The sequence below is a fragment of the Ciona intestinalis genome, chromosome 1 (genome assembly GCF_000224145.3).
Source record: "Ciona intestinalis chromosome 1, KH, whole genome shotgun sequence".
NCBI lineage: Eukaryota > Metazoa > Chordata > Ascidiacea > Phlebobranchia > Cionidae > Ciona > Ciona intestinalis.
In genome coordinates this window covers 7,107,819-7,122,626 of record NC_020166.2, presented here as the reverse complement: position 1 = coordinate 7,122,626, position 14,808 = coordinate 7,107,819, and the positions used below count along the sequence as shown (strand labels likewise).

The following is a 14,808-nucleotide window of genomic DNA, read 5'->3' as shown; positions in this document are numbered from 1 at the left end:
GAAGGTATGCGGAATTCGTTTTATTTGTCCACGCAAAAAATGGGAAGTCCCATTTTGCCTTCTTTCAATTAGAGCTGGCGCGTTTATTGAACCTTGTTGTTTTATCGAAAAGGTAATTTTATTGGACCTACGTTTACTATTGATTGCTTGTTTCATGTTTATACAGCAGTAATCCGCAGTTAAGTAGTCACTTTACTTGTTTGTATATTAGTGTAGTATAATAAATAAGTTGTACTGTATTATTAAACTATGGTTTGGCCATTTGACATGTCTATAACGTATATAGGTTGCTATTCTGTGTTTAGTTCTTTCTACTTAACCCAACTGTACAACTTAGCTTAAGACAAGCATTTATCATAAAGCAAAAACTAAACTGTTCATACAAGTGTTATATAGAAAATGTCGCGCAATTCTGTTGGAATAGATCGTGGTTTAATTACCTCAAGGGATGGGGTATTTAAAGGGATCATTCTGGTAAGTCTTCTTTCTAATTGCAGATAGAAAATCAGTATATATATATATACTGATATATATATAATTCATAATTTCTGTCTTTTTTTAAATAGTACAGGTAAAAGTTTTTAATAGGAATGGTAACTTGTAACCCAACGAAGCAACCTTTTAGTTTTGATATCTGGTGCCGTGGCTCAGTGGTTTAGGCGCCTGCATCAGAACCAAAGTGTTTCTGGTTCAATGCTCTACAGCGATACTAATACTGATCGGCGTACGTGTTCTTGGGCAAGACACCTAAGGGCACCGGTCGCACAAAGGACCTTAACAGGCTTTCTTGGTTTTGGGGCAATGGGCCAAATCTGACCTTCTCAGGTCCTTGACAAGGACCTCACCTACATATAATAAAAAAAAAACGTTAAAAAGAATTACTATAGAGTGTTTCATAACACAGATCTTTTTATCATTATTTTTTACAGGTTGTTTCCCTGGTTGGTTGGATTTTGATCCTGGCTTCAAACCCCACACATTTTATCATCACACAGATAGCTACATATGTTTCCTTTTCGCTTGGATTCACATTTGTGACTATGCTGATTAGCCTTTTTATTTACTTCCTGCAACTCTACAGTTTGCCGCTATGTAATAGGGCACCATGGAAGTTGCTGGTAGGTGTTTATCAACAATTTAAAAACAGCTTACTTACATATTATATACTAACATATGGCATAGTCCCGCAACCAAAATGTGTATATGAACAGTAAGACAGGGGTATTAAAATCACAAATGTAATATAAAGTTACCAATAAAGTTTTAAATTACGCAACTGCATCTAAAAATTAACAAAATCGAGTTGCTGGGTAAAATATTGACCGTGTGTCAATGCATGGGATTTCCTATTACAAAAGTTTGACCATTTTAGTCTTATACTCCTAAACAAAACTCTATTTTCAGTTTGTGACAATAAGGACTTCTACTTTACATTTTAATTCCCCATCCTATATTGATGGCACATAGGTAACTAAGCAGTGAATCTTATTTCTATTGCAAAAGGAAAATAATAGCTTGGTTTAAACAAAATCTGTACCTCAGCAGGTGGATTTTTTTTATCAATATATAATATAACAAATTAACAATACATAATGTTTTTCCTGTAGGAAGTGGTATACAGCATTGTGCTGGCTGTGATTAACTTCATTGGTATGTGCATAGCAGCTGCTGTTGCTGCAAGGCTTAGCAACACTGGACAAAATGAAAAACAAGGACTAAATGCTGCATGTGCTGTAAGTTTTAATTTGGGGGAATCAGATACCAGTCACATTAAGTGTTGATTTAAGCAGGGAATCAGATACCAGTCACATTAAGTGTTGATTTAAATTCCAGGTGCTGAGTGCCTTTGTGACAGTGATGTTCCTGATATATGCATTGATGGTATTCCGTGGAGAAGAACCTCGTAGTGTGAAAACAACACACAGTGCAACAAATGTTCCAACATAATGTACTCGTTTTAAAAACATGGTGAACTCAACATTTACAACATAACCTTTGAGAGCCAAATCAATTTAGTATAGTAGGTTGGGGGAAGATGGGACACCTTTTCATTCCATTTTCTTGTTCTATTTCGAGACTCCCATAGACTGTTGTTATTTGTTTAAAAACACGTGATTTTTTGGGTACTATGTGCTAATGGTGTCCCGTCTTTCCCCATCCTACTATATGTTTTATTGTTTTAAGTGCTTTACTACTCTTTAACATATCAGTCTGTATGCCTTTTTATTATCAGGGCCAATGTGTGTCATGTATTCTAGTATTAATTATGTTTACCTGTATGAACTAAACCATTTTTTACAAAAAAACATTTCAAGGTATCTTAATGTAATAACACAACATTTACATGATCTAAAAAAGCACAAATTATTGCATTTTATTATATCATATGTTTTTTACTACACAAATTGTTTGTACACAAAATAATGTTTAAAATTATGTTAGATTTTCTGTTCCAAGTTGATTTTTCTGTACACCTGTGTTCCACAAATGTTGTACTTTCATGGATTGTAATTGTTTATTACAACTAATGTACTTTTACATGTTTTTATAATGACCACAACATTTTACACAATATAGGTACCTGTTTATTATACTATATAACGCACTTCCCAATTACCTTTGTAAATTTACCAACAAACTTGTTACATTGCTTTATTAATATGATCATGCATCATGTGGTGTTCAGTCTTTGACCCCAAGTTCACCTATCGTACACTTATGTATTTGCCTGTAAACTGAACAACATCACGGGTGTTTTTAAAATTTTGCTTCGGGAGTTCTGTTCATTATTTGGATTGTGTATCGCATTACTAATGTTATTTACATTTTCAGTTAATATCAGTGCAAAATGTGTTAATGTTTGCTTTGCAGGTCTTCGTAAACCTTTTAAAAATCAAAATGATTACAAATACACAAACACAATAACCAAATAGAAAGGAAATTTAACAGTATATTTGCCTACAATTTAGCTAACATCTATTATGTGTGTATATGGCCCATTAGTTTGAATGCTTAAAACTTGCAAATTCCCATAGGTGCCACATTCAACTGCTTTGTTCGTTTGTTTTAAAATTTTTCTACAAGCTTCAACAAGTTGAGTATATAGTTCAGAGCCGAGATTTTTGTCTATGTTTTGATGATACTGCATACGTTTTCCTTTTAATCTACCGCCAAGGGTTGCTTGTGGTACGATTAATAGGTCACCCGGCAGATCAAGAATAGAAACAAGTTTTCCATCGTCTTGTTTGGAGAGTTTTACTTGCGTTATATGGTCAACCATTTTATTCACGGTAGTCTGGTCCGCTTGCTTCAGAAAGCACACAAACGCAACCATTCCACGAGATATGTTGACGTATACAGCTTCTTCTGGGCCTGTTATTGGTTTCACTTGCAGTTTCGCAGAAATGCATTGCTGAAGAACCAGTCTCGCAGAAGCACCCTTCGTTTCCATTGAAATATGAACACAAAAACATAAGCTCAACAAATACCATTTGTCTTATGACATTAGGATGGATTGCATCTTTACCGATTATTGCGCACTCTATTCTTTGTTTGAATAAAATTTGTTGTTGCAAAATCAGAATCCAACAATAAAAATGCAATTTCTTTATAATATAAAATCATAAAAGTAACTTTGACATACATTGCAAATGTAATTACCTCATTTCAGTCGGTTTCCTTCGGCTGTATTTCGACCACATGATGTCATGTTTCAATCAGTGTGTATATTACCAAAAGCCGGTAACGTTTTATAAATGTTCATGTGGAGCTATAATTGGATGCAGTGCCTAAGCCAATGTAGGCGTTGGAGTATTAAAATCAAAAGTGTATGGACCAAATTTATATTATTGTGTTTTATGTACGGTAGAAACTTAAATGTTTAACCTACTTTGAGTAGATACAGTAAAATTTAAATGTTAGACTTGTCATTTAACGCTGCCATGATGTCTTTTCTGTCGTTAGACATGATAGCCATTATTGCAATTGATTTGTTTTTCTTATCGTTAATATTAAAGTGAGAATAGCCGTTGTTTGCTAAGTTAACAGTTTGTTTATGGTAGGAAAAGATCATGTAATGCCGATTTAATGTATTAGGAATTAGGGTAGGGCGTATAGGCTACACATAGTAACTGGATAATGTATATCAGTACATGTAACATGTTTAGATGCTTTGTAAACATTATGTTTCTAATATGAATAATTTGACTTTATGTTTTAACTTTATTTCCAGATATTTAATTCTCATTCTTGAATTACTTTCCATTAGTTGTATATTTAAGTACTGCCGTATTTTTAAAGAACTTCACAAACTAAATTAGGAGTAATAAACCAAGCAGAATTATTACATGTGAAACAGCAATTCATCAACCTCACTGTGCTCAGCGACATCAAATTGAAACCAAGAAACAAATGCAAATAACGAGTATGGCGGCAACTGCTCCGTCTAATGACTACTTCTACCCTGGCAGTATTGTGAAATGCACCACCTGCCATGAAGAAGTTATTCAGGGGGAGGTCATCACTTTTGATCACGATTCCAAGATTTTGCTTCTAAGTATGTTAACAACTTGACATGCTAAAGCTAAACAGATCTTGTTATATCGTATTTAGTCAGTAATGCTTTCGTATAAGAATCTATGCTTTCGTATAAGAAAGCTGTACGTGTACAGTAATGTGGTAGAAAATAATACGCTTGAATAAATTGCAATTACTATGTAAAGTAACACATAGCCCAAACCTCTTAAAACTTTTTGTTTTTATTTTAGTAAGTTAAAAACAGCTACCAAATTGTTCTGTATACTATATTTTTACTTATTTATTATTGGATGCTGCCTATTACTAGATACACATACATCTTATGATTCATCTATTTAATAATTTAAATAAATGCTTTATTCACAGAGCAACCATCATCATGTGGAAAGTCAGATCTTAATAATGTTTCTATGTTGAACCTTGACCTAGTAAAGAGCGTGACATTAATCAAGGAATGCGACGCGCCTTTGCCTTCACTAACTCCACTCAGCTCATCTAAGGTGAATTTATAAATCTCCAAAAAAATTATGTAAATGTCAACTGTACCATAGTAAGTGACAATAACTATTCAAAAAAGTGGAACAGTGCAAAAGTTTACATGATTTGCTTCTATTTGTTTATCTGCACTTTTTTCATGTTTAGTTTTATTATATTTGAAATACTAATTTTATCCTTAGGGTAGATAAAGATAATGCATATTCCACATCATATAAATGTTATATTTGATCATTGATCCTTAAAACCAACTGTTAAATGTCACTTGTCAGTTGGTCATATCATATTAAAATTATGTGGCCCATGTTCATTGAATTCGTAATGCAACTACAGCTTGCTTTAATGATTCTGTATAGCAAGGGCAATCAAACTCAAATTAATTGGGAGGTGAAAAATATTTATTGTTATCGAGTTCAAGGTTTAAAAAGAACATACATGCAAGATGCACCTGGAGGGACTTTTTTATTGAGAAAGACTGCCCTTTCCCCCCTCCCAATGTATAGTCCTATTTCAATCTTATTTATATTCAGTGCACTAGTGCACAAGTGCAGTATCCATTAAAGTTGCCTCGGCTCACTATGTATAAATCCCAAGCACTGTGGCAAGATAACTTATATTTACTTTCCCTACCAATGTTATGACTCCTTTATGTGGTCTACTGCATGAATTATACATCTTTATTAAGGCGTGCCCATAAACGTCCATTATAGAACGCATTAACATATCTTAAAAGCAATTTGTTCACTTATACTGCTATAAGTTAGCTTTGTTTATAAAATACTATTTTTTCTGTTGTCATCAATCATTAATGTAACGCAATAATAAAGAGTTATATATATGTTTTTGTAAATAAGTTAAGATTATATGGAAAATGGAATATATCCTTAATTGGACATATTACATATAGTTATACCTTTTTCTACAATAAACATGTGAGATGTGACAGATGTATAAATTAGATCATACCAGTGCTTGAACTGTTAAATGAACAGATACAATATTCATTTGTTAGTACTTAGTACAGAACTAAAAACTGATTATATAACTTTTTGTTCTTTGTGAAGCTTTACCAGCGTTTCAATGAAGAGGTGGAGCTTAAGACAATGCTCGCTAAAGCACGAGACTCTGGCGTTTCAACTGAGGGGATCAACCTATACTTGTGCCTCAAAAAACTGTAAGTACCAGTGTTGCAATGATTTACCTTTTGTGTGCTAAAAATGTATGTTAGTATTGTATATCGTATTATGAAATGTGGCACATAATAACTAATAAGACATGTTCTGTTTAACTCGGAATGTTTTATGTGTTTTGCATGTTTTTAAAACTGTTACCTGAAAATATTACTCTTTCAGTTTTAGCAAATCAATTTTATCAGAAATAACAATGTTGTATTGTACCATCTTAAAACTATTGTATAAAGAACGTTAGCTTTACCTTTTAGTATTGGAAAAAAAAACTTTCCATTAATTTCAAAAAAATAGTAGCTGTTTAAATTGTTGGATTGTTATACAGAGGTGTTTTTTGTGGTTTAATTTTCTATTCCACACACAACCACCTATGCAAAATCATATTATGATACAGGATGTTACTCAAATTTTCCTCTTGACCATTTTCTCCACCCACGCATGTATTAACACTGTCATATTGCACATGATTAAACGGTAAACAGTTCTCCCATGGGTGGGTTGGATTGCAGACAGATGCAATAATCATTATTCATCATTTATGGAAACCAGTTGATGAGTCAACATTCATGACATTGTTTATATATACTGATCATTTTGGAAACATTAAAAGTTATATATTATTTCAAGCATCTTCTAATACTGTTATAGATTTTTAGTTTTAGTACTATCTTTTTTAAATATTAAAATTAGGAGCTGGATTGAATTATAACGCTAGTTAGTTAATCTGTTTTGGTTTTTTTTTACTAAGATGGATATATACATATATCTGTTAAATGTTTTTTAAGCATGATAAACCATTAGGCATATGAAATGTGGTTATTTTCTATCTGTTGCTATTTATGGGCGTTTAAAATCAAATATTTAGTATGAATAAGCTCTAAGACACAACCATGGTTGCAAAGTATAAAAAAGCCTCTTACAAAAAAACCTTACATTTTTTTCTAGGCACAATACATATTTATGAGTTTTTAACAGCTTAATGAAAGCCTCACATTTGTAACACAAGTGAAGTGGGGAATAAAATATAAACCATGTTAGAAACAAAGGTGTTGTCTCCTAGCTATTGCAATTGATGATTCTTAAAATGACTACCCCATTATCACTTACAATTTTCTGAAAACAAGAAACCAAATATGATGTTTCAATAAACTTTATGCATTTATAATAATTTAAGTTTTTATTTGAAAATGAATATTGCTTTAAGTTCTTTAACGTCATGTCAAATTCATCAAAAGTTTATGACATGTAATGGTAATGGATCCTCTTGCTTCACAATAATGATGTGTTTAAAGCTCACATAAACATTGTTTGCCATTAATAAAAACTTACAGTCTGTTTAAATATGTGCACCGTGTTGTGTTTGTATCTAGTTATCTAGTATGTATTCAATAAAACTATTTTATAAAGAAAGTAAATTTTACCAAATTAGTGAAGCTAATTTGATTTTACCTTCTAACTTTTTACTTGATATATATATATAGTGCATTTTTTGTGTTCTTTGTTTTGTGCCGGACTGATCAATTATATTTGTTCCAGCTTGCCTTGCACTCTGAAAGAACAATCAATCCTTGTTATGGATGAAGTTCTGGTTCAGCCTCCATATTTGACTAGTGACTGTGTGGCTAAAGATGCAAAAATACCTAACAGTCAATGTCTAGACCATGTTCGAGATTTAGTAAGTACAAAGTTACATGGTTTATTTATTTTGCTATTAGACTTGAGGTGTATAGATTTTGGTCATTTTAAATACCTTGGTTATTGCGAATTTGTTTTTAATTGATTGTTAGGGTTGTGTGAGTCACATAATAAAACCTATTGCTGTAATTGGCCAACAAGGCTTAAAACCCAGGTTTCATTGCGTTTGTCACAAAGGACCAAACCTATATAAAATGTAGATAGAATACTTCATAGCCATAAGTAGAGCGAAATGTATAAATTAAGTAAATTTTTTCTAATAGTGTGTCCACCTTTGCCTAATGTAACTGGTTGTTGGATATGATGTATTTACAATTTATCAAATGTAGACTAATGGGGAATTACCAGATGAAACAGACACGGTTATTAACAAACACACCATGGACTTGGCTATAATTCAAGCGTAATGAATTTTTTTTTTTTAGGTTGGAAGATTCCATAAAGGCGATAAATCAAAGTTACAACAAGGAAATTCTTAACCATCTTGTTTATTTATTTTTATTCTTATCGCTTTGTCCTAATGTATCAGTGGACAAAGCTACGTAAAAGGATTAGTCACAAAACCATATTATCATTACATGTTCCTAAATGTCAACCAATGTTCAAGGTTAATCAAGATTATCCTTGAAAAAAACAAAACAAAAAAGGTTTTACTTAAAATTCAAGTCCGCGCGAGACACTTTTAAAAAGTAGAACGCTTATGATTCAAGTTAACGTGAAACAATATGTTATGTCATGAAATGGTTAGACCGTGCACGCAGTGCATCTCTGTACCATTAAAGGCGTTTCAAAATATTTTCAAAATAACGTTATTGAAAATGGCCTTTATGGTTTTGGTGCTACGTTTACACTAAATATATGGCTTGACTCCTCCAACGTTTGGATCCAAGCAACTATGTGCAAACTTTTGGCCTTTACTCCAATCTGGTTTAGTTAAAGTTTGCTGTAAAACAATACAACACAGAGCGATTGTACATGGTTGGTATAGAATTGTTGTTCTCAGGTTCTGTGGTTTAAAAACCAGTTTGTATAAGTGGTTACAGAATACTGATAGTTAAACGACTTTAGGTACAAGAAGTGTCTACTCTGCAGGATATAGAGATTAGTTGTAGAATACAGATGTATACATCCAAGTTCGCCAGTGAATATGAAAGCAAGTTTTAGTGTAATTAGTGGGAAATAGACTCACTCAACTATAGGAAGAGTCATTGTCTACAATTTAGTTTCTACTACAATGAGTCTACTTAATTATATGATTTACATTCTGTGCGCTTTACTGTATCAATTTAAAACGCACCAATTCGTTTTGATTACCATGCACAATGACAATAAACTTTACAAAAAACGTTTTGGCTGTCCAGTTATTTAAGATTGGCGTAAACCAAAGTTAGGCGCAAACCACTGCACTGTGATGACCTATGCTACAAGATATAAAAAACAACTACGTGTTATATTAAACATATAACAGTTACTTCGTCAAGTAGTATCAGTATTTTTTACCAGTAACGTGTTTTACCATGTGTTTTAACGACTGTTGTTTTGTTATATAGTAATTGAACCATGAGACTGATAAGGCCATAATATATAGAAGGATGGGGGAAGATGGGACACCTTTTCATTCTATTTTCTCGTACATTTTGGTAGAAAACAAAGAACATTCAAAGAATTATAAAACTTTGTCCTCGCGACTTTCATAGACCGTTGTTAATTGTTTAAAACACGATTAAGATATTTATTTATTTTGTGCTAAAATCCCATCTTCCCCCACCCCACTATACGTCGCCGTGGCTAACCAAAACTTGTCTGAAAAGCTGCATTTTTAGTATATTGTTTCCACCATGAGCATTTTTCGCGTGAATATAACAGTTGTACTTTGTACCGAGTCAATATATCCTTCGTAGGCTAATAGATTCGAGTAATTCTATCACTGTAGTAGAGTGGGGAAGACGGGACACCTTTAGCACCGAATATTTAAATATCTTGAACGTGTTTTAAACAACTAACAACGGTCTAAGGGAGTTGTAAGGATAGGGGTTTATAATTTTTTGAATGTATTTTGTTTACCACCAAATGGGACAAGAAAGGAAATGAAAAGGTGTCCCATTTTCGTCACTCTATTATATAACTTGCTAAAGTTAACACAGCTCTTGCTATATTACTTTGCAAAAACTCTACCCTTGTAGGTAATTTAGTAATTCTTTTGCACCTTGTATCCTTTATTAAACCTCAAATTTTTACCGATTTGATTACAATAAAAAAATCAAAAAAAAGAAACGGCAGCACACATAAGAACACCAGAAACACGTTTTAAAAATGGTGTGTTTGTTTGCACAGTCACGAGCGAATGATACATAGTTTGCAAGAATTATCTGCACAACGCTCCTCCTGGTATCCCGGCTTCAACATCGCCTGTCGGGTGACAAGTGCACACAATTTCTCCGGTACAAAACACTTCCCACTGCCCGGTGAAGTCGTCGGGTCTTGCACAATTGGCTTCGCACTGACCTCCGCACCTTGGTGATAAGACTCCAGGAGCTGACTTGTCACAGACGCAAATCGAGTTCTCTGCCTGCCCTGAGCATGATCCGTTGCGACATTGGATGTCACAGCCGACTGTACAAAATCAAAGACAAATGAGAAAAAATATTGTAAATAGGTATTGGACATAAAATGAGGCAGAAAGCGTGTCATATTTTTGCTTATTTTAAAAACTTAATTTCGTTTGGTGATAAATTTTCTTTGCTTACCTGCACCTCTTGGAACTTCAGTAAAAACCTCAATCGCAGCGGTTTCTGCTTCAACTGTTGTTGGGGGCTCAGTGGTTGTGTCTGGCATTTCACTTGTAGTTGGCAACTCAGTAGTTGCTTCAGTTAAAGGTCGAGCTGGTGCTACCAAAAGTCCCTCTACCGCCTCAGGTGGTGCGATAAGTTCACTTTCTCCACATTTTACGCACTTCTTGCAACTTTTTCTGCACCTTGTTTCCATCCATGTTTTATAAAGAGAAGCTGGACTGCAGTAGTTCATCACTTCAGCCCAATATTGACATTCGGCATCCATGTCTGCACAATCTATGAAAGAAAAAGAACTATTTTAGAACAAAAGTTTTTCAAAAACAATCGTTTCTTATGACAACATTCTAGAATTAAACTAAAGTGTAAATGTTTACGGGACGCTTTTACTTATTTAGTTTTTAATATTAATTTAGTTTTATACCTTCAGTGCATGGTACTTGGTTAGATACGGACGACCTTGCGCAGTTATTAACCGGACATTTTCCACAAGACCTCTTGCAAACTCTTTGCACGAGGAATGACAACTGATGGTTGTTGCAGTAAGCAGGGGCGAGGTACGTTGCACAGAATTTATTCGTGTCTTGACAGGTGTCTACTTCTTCTATATTCAAATAAAACTTGATTAAATGTTACTACTAAGATCGTTGTGCCAAATTCGCAGTAACAGTTAGCGCATACACGTCACCAGCTACATTTAAAATCTTCACAGCAAATAGATTTAACCTCGAATGCAAAACAGTCTACATAAAAGTAAATGCAACTCAAGTTTATGCAATAATTACCTCCGCATGATCTAGGTTCAACATTAGGACAAAGTCGACAGGTACCGCATGATAAGGCACATTTCTCACGTACGATAATCCCGACGTAATTTGTGTGGTTGCAAAACGCTTTCATTCTGTCGTGGCCACACCATACAGAAACATCGTCACATGTATCACCTGAAAAATACATGTTGTTGAAATTAACAGTTCATCGTGTACGTAATCGTGCGTATTAGCCATTCGGGTACAGTTAAACGAATATCGTGTTATAGCTAGTAAACGCATGACGTCAATAATCACATACGGACCAATTGTGTTGCATATAAACCATAACTTATTCACTGTTCAGTCGGTATAACTTACTGCAAGCTTGTTCTGAGCCTTCAAGCACCGCCGATAGTTGTCGATGGTTTTCCATTGCATTGGTTGCGAGGACAGCTAAGGCGAGAATCATTAAACACTTCATCTTCTATTTCGTTTGTACTTTTTGCTTCTTTAAATTTCGTGATGTCTTTCTGCTCTTCTTTATATATCTTCTTGTTGTGTTTGAATTGTGGATGCCTTGACTATGGAACTCATCTTTATATATACTGTTACTGTGTCCAAACCTTTTTCCTCATATTTCCATGAAGTATTGTTTATTAGAACACTATACACATGCCAGTGATAATCACTGGGTAGGAGTTGTACATAATTGTCAAATAACGCACGATATAAATTCGTTGTACACATTGTGAGCTGTATGAATAATTACAAGGAACGCAATCTCGCTAAATGGGGGAACGGTATACACATAATGATGGAGTATTAGAATCTATTAGACGTTACCGACTTGATAATTACATGTTGAACAGACTCACAAACGGCACGTTCGTATAAACTTTGTTTAGTCGCTATTTACACGGTTTAACGCATCCCATATACGTAGGTTGATTTGTTTAAAGTCGCCAACGTAATTCCAATTAGCATGACGATTTCATTAAATTGTTAAACAAAGTTGAAACAAATACGTAATCTATATTTAAGTTATTTTATTTGACATCAAGTATTTTGCAAAAGTGTAACATTTTGTTGGTACCTCGGGCAATTATAATTCTACCCAGGCTCTTACTGTATGAATAGTGGGGGAGAGGTCAGTTAAGTTCGGGGTAAGGTGGGACACTCCGTAAATCTATTTTGCTTGTCCCTTAACTGATATACGAACGGGCGATTTTGTTTATTAAGTGAAAAAATTCATAATAGTTTAAAGTTTTGAATACTCATAATATTATATATATTTGTATCCACCATTTTGGTCCACCGTTTGCAATTGCTTTGTTTCAGCCCTTTCCTAACGTTGCTGTGTTCCCTGCGGCTGGTCTCATTGCTGCGTGTCACTTGCCGCGCACTCAGAGTTTTCCTTCTCGTGGTTTTGTGTGTGTAGAATCAGTTCTCGTTGCATAGCGTATAGGAAAGGTCGTTTGTATACTGTGGAGAATCGTTGCATTTATTTATGACCGATTAGGTTGATGTTTGTAGTTAGCGGTTAGTTTATATTATAACATCGTTGTCAGGTGCAACGTCCTATATAAATCATGTTTATATTAAACTAGTTACTTATTATATTTGAGTCATTCAGTGCAGTTCCCAGCAGAGTACGACAGACAGGACCCGAGTTGGCGGTTAAAGAAGTGTCCGGGACAAAACTAATGTTATATGTAACAATACTTTCAAGTTGTTTAGACTACTTGCAGTATATATAAGAAGACCTGATGTTTTCTTGGATTGTAAATAAAAACAGGTAAGTACATTATCGCATATAGTTAAACATATCTAAATATAAATATTTGCACCCGTGTTATATAAAGTGCATAACGTTTGTTGGGAAATAACTACGCCTGTTAACTCGGTACCTCTCAAATCTGCGTGTTGGTTGTGTATATTTCTATCTCAGCCAGTATTGTTGTGGATCCTTTTTTGTCAAACAGGTTTTCTTATTGTTCTTGTTTTTTGGGAGACTTCTTCGCACTCATCTCAATTCTTAATTTTATCATTTATTCTCTAATCTCGTGATTGAAATCAATTCATAATATATATACATTCATAAATTTTACATTCAATTTTAATAAATTTACACAAGTTCACTGTGTGAATTAAGAATGCATTCTGTAATGTCGATTGTAATTGCAATGTCGTCAGAAACATTAAACGGGAAGTAATTAACTTAGACATCACGTGATCGTTTGAGTTAGAAAGGAACAGCAGATCGGTAGACAAGAACAAAGTTGCTTTGATCAAGCAGGATTTGGTTGGATCATTAGTTTAGCCAATTACAACACGAATGCTGTACGCGGTTGTTCGATACAGTGTATATATGTGGTGTAGTGGACATGTGCGGTTATGACTTGCCCCACCACCCAAGCATAAATAAGTTCTATTTTCTTTATCTATTTTATTATTTTTTTTGATCTGTTGTAGAGTTCAGTTCTAAGTTAGTTGTATTTGTGTAACTAAATGTAACCGCAATTATTTATTAAACTTATAGTAGGGTGGGAGAAAGTCAGGACTCGGCATAATTCGTGTCCCTTTAAAAAAAAAACTTTTTTTACCGGTACCGCGTTCATGCAAAATTGACAGAATGACACCACATAAGGTAATTATTGAAAGCACGTTTTGCTCGTCTGGAACGGCGTCTAAGGGTGAGAACTTCAGAGTAATTCGCCTTAATGGTGGAGAACGCTCCCTGTTCAGTGAAAAAGTGCTTGGCAGGAAATAACAGCTTGTTTTGCGAACGATAGATTCTGGTCGAAAAGGGTATAAAAGGTGGCATCTGATCAGAATTCATTTAGTTGATTCTTACCAACGAAAATGAAATCTGTAGTTGCCTTCATCCTTGTGATCTGCTTTGTTGTGTCTGCCGATGCTGCTGCAAGAAGTGCTGAAAAAGCTGGATATAAATTAATTAAAGCTCCCTCGCCAGAGGTCGGAATGCCTGATCCCTTCAACAGCCCAACTGAATCGTTAGCACTTTGCTACACTTATCGTAGTAACTGTGTACTGCTATAATAAATTTTCAAAACCGCAATAGTCTTGGTAATATAGAGAGTTAGCCATCCGGTTGCCAGAAAGATCCATTAAGAAAGACAAGACAGAGAAAGAGAGAAGGAAGAAGAAGCAGTTAAGGTCGGTCGCTCTTCAATCAAACAAGAGAACCGAGCTCTAAAGAGTAAGTACGTAACATAAATAGCATATTTCGAATTATCCCTTTTAGTACCCCTTTACGAGCGCCATATGTGACCGTGTAATAGTATAGATGGAATGCATTCTTTATGACGTTGCGTTAGGTATAATATAACGTTG

The 14,808-nt window shown here is 34.3% G+C and overlaps 4 protein-coding genes across 5 annotated transcripts; 2 read left to right on the top strand and 2 right to left on the bottom strand.

Annotated features, from left to right (window-relative positions):
• The first annotated feature begins 269 nt into the window (after positions 1 to 269).
• On the top strand, positions 270 to 2,849 carry LOC100184213. The gene is made up of 4 exons (XM_002129548.5): positions 270 to 474; positions 930 to 1,118; positions 1,608 to 1,733; positions 1,834 to 2,849. Exons 1-4 carry the CDS (start codon positions 400 to 402, stop codon positions 1,945 to 1,947), a joined length of 504 nt encoding a protein of 167 aa, XP_002129584.1. The 5' UTR covers positions 270 to 399; the 3' UTR covers positions 1,948 to 2,849.
• On the bottom strand, positions 2,675 to 3,689 carry LOC100186590 (D-aminoacyl-tRNA deacylase 2-like). The gene has a single exon (XM_002129601.4). It carries the CDS (start codon positions 3,449 to 3,451, stop codon positions 2,966 to 2,968), a length of 486 nt encoding a protein of 161 aa, XP_002129637.1. The 5' UTR covers positions 3,452 to 3,689; the 3' UTR covers positions 2,675 to 2,965.
• A 540-nt stretch (positions 3,690 to 4,229) lies between these two features.
• Positions 4,230 to 8,887, top strand: LOC100181829 (protein LSM12 homolog). The gene is made up of 5 exons (XM_002129616.4): positions 4,230 to 4,555; positions 4,903 to 5,036; positions 6,096 to 6,205; positions 7,755 to 7,893; positions 8,339 to 8,887. The coding sequence occupies exons 1-5, from the start codon at positions 4,411 to 4,413 to the stop codon at positions 8,390 to 8,392; spliced, it is 582 nt and encodes a 193-aa protein (XP_002129652.1). The 5' UTR covers positions 4,230 to 4,410; the 3' UTR covers positions 8,393 to 8,887.
• A 1,312-nt stretch (positions 8,888 to 10,199) lies between these two features.
• LOC100179519 lies at positions 10,200 to 12,114 on the bottom strand. Of its 2 annotated transcripts, none has more exons than XM_026835127.1 (5): positions 11,833 to 12,114; positions 11,488 to 11,646; positions 11,127 to 11,303; positions 10,661 to 10,981; positions 10,200 to 10,526 (listed from the first exon to the last, which is right to left on the bottom strand). In XM_026835127.1, the coding sequence occupies exons 1-5, from the start codon at positions 11,933 to 11,935 to the stop codon at positions 10,279 to 10,281; spliced, it is 1,008 nt and encodes a 335-aa protein (XP_026690928.1). In that variant the 5' UTR covers positions 11,936 to 12,114; the 3' UTR covers positions 10,200 to 10,278. The 2 variants fall into 2 exon arrangements, with proteins under 2 accessions (XP_026690928.1, XP_002129802.1); XM_002129766.5 differs by having other exon boundaries at positions 11,127 to 11,306; positions 11,833 to 12,113.
• Positions 12,115 to 14,808: the final 2,694 nt, after the last annotated feature.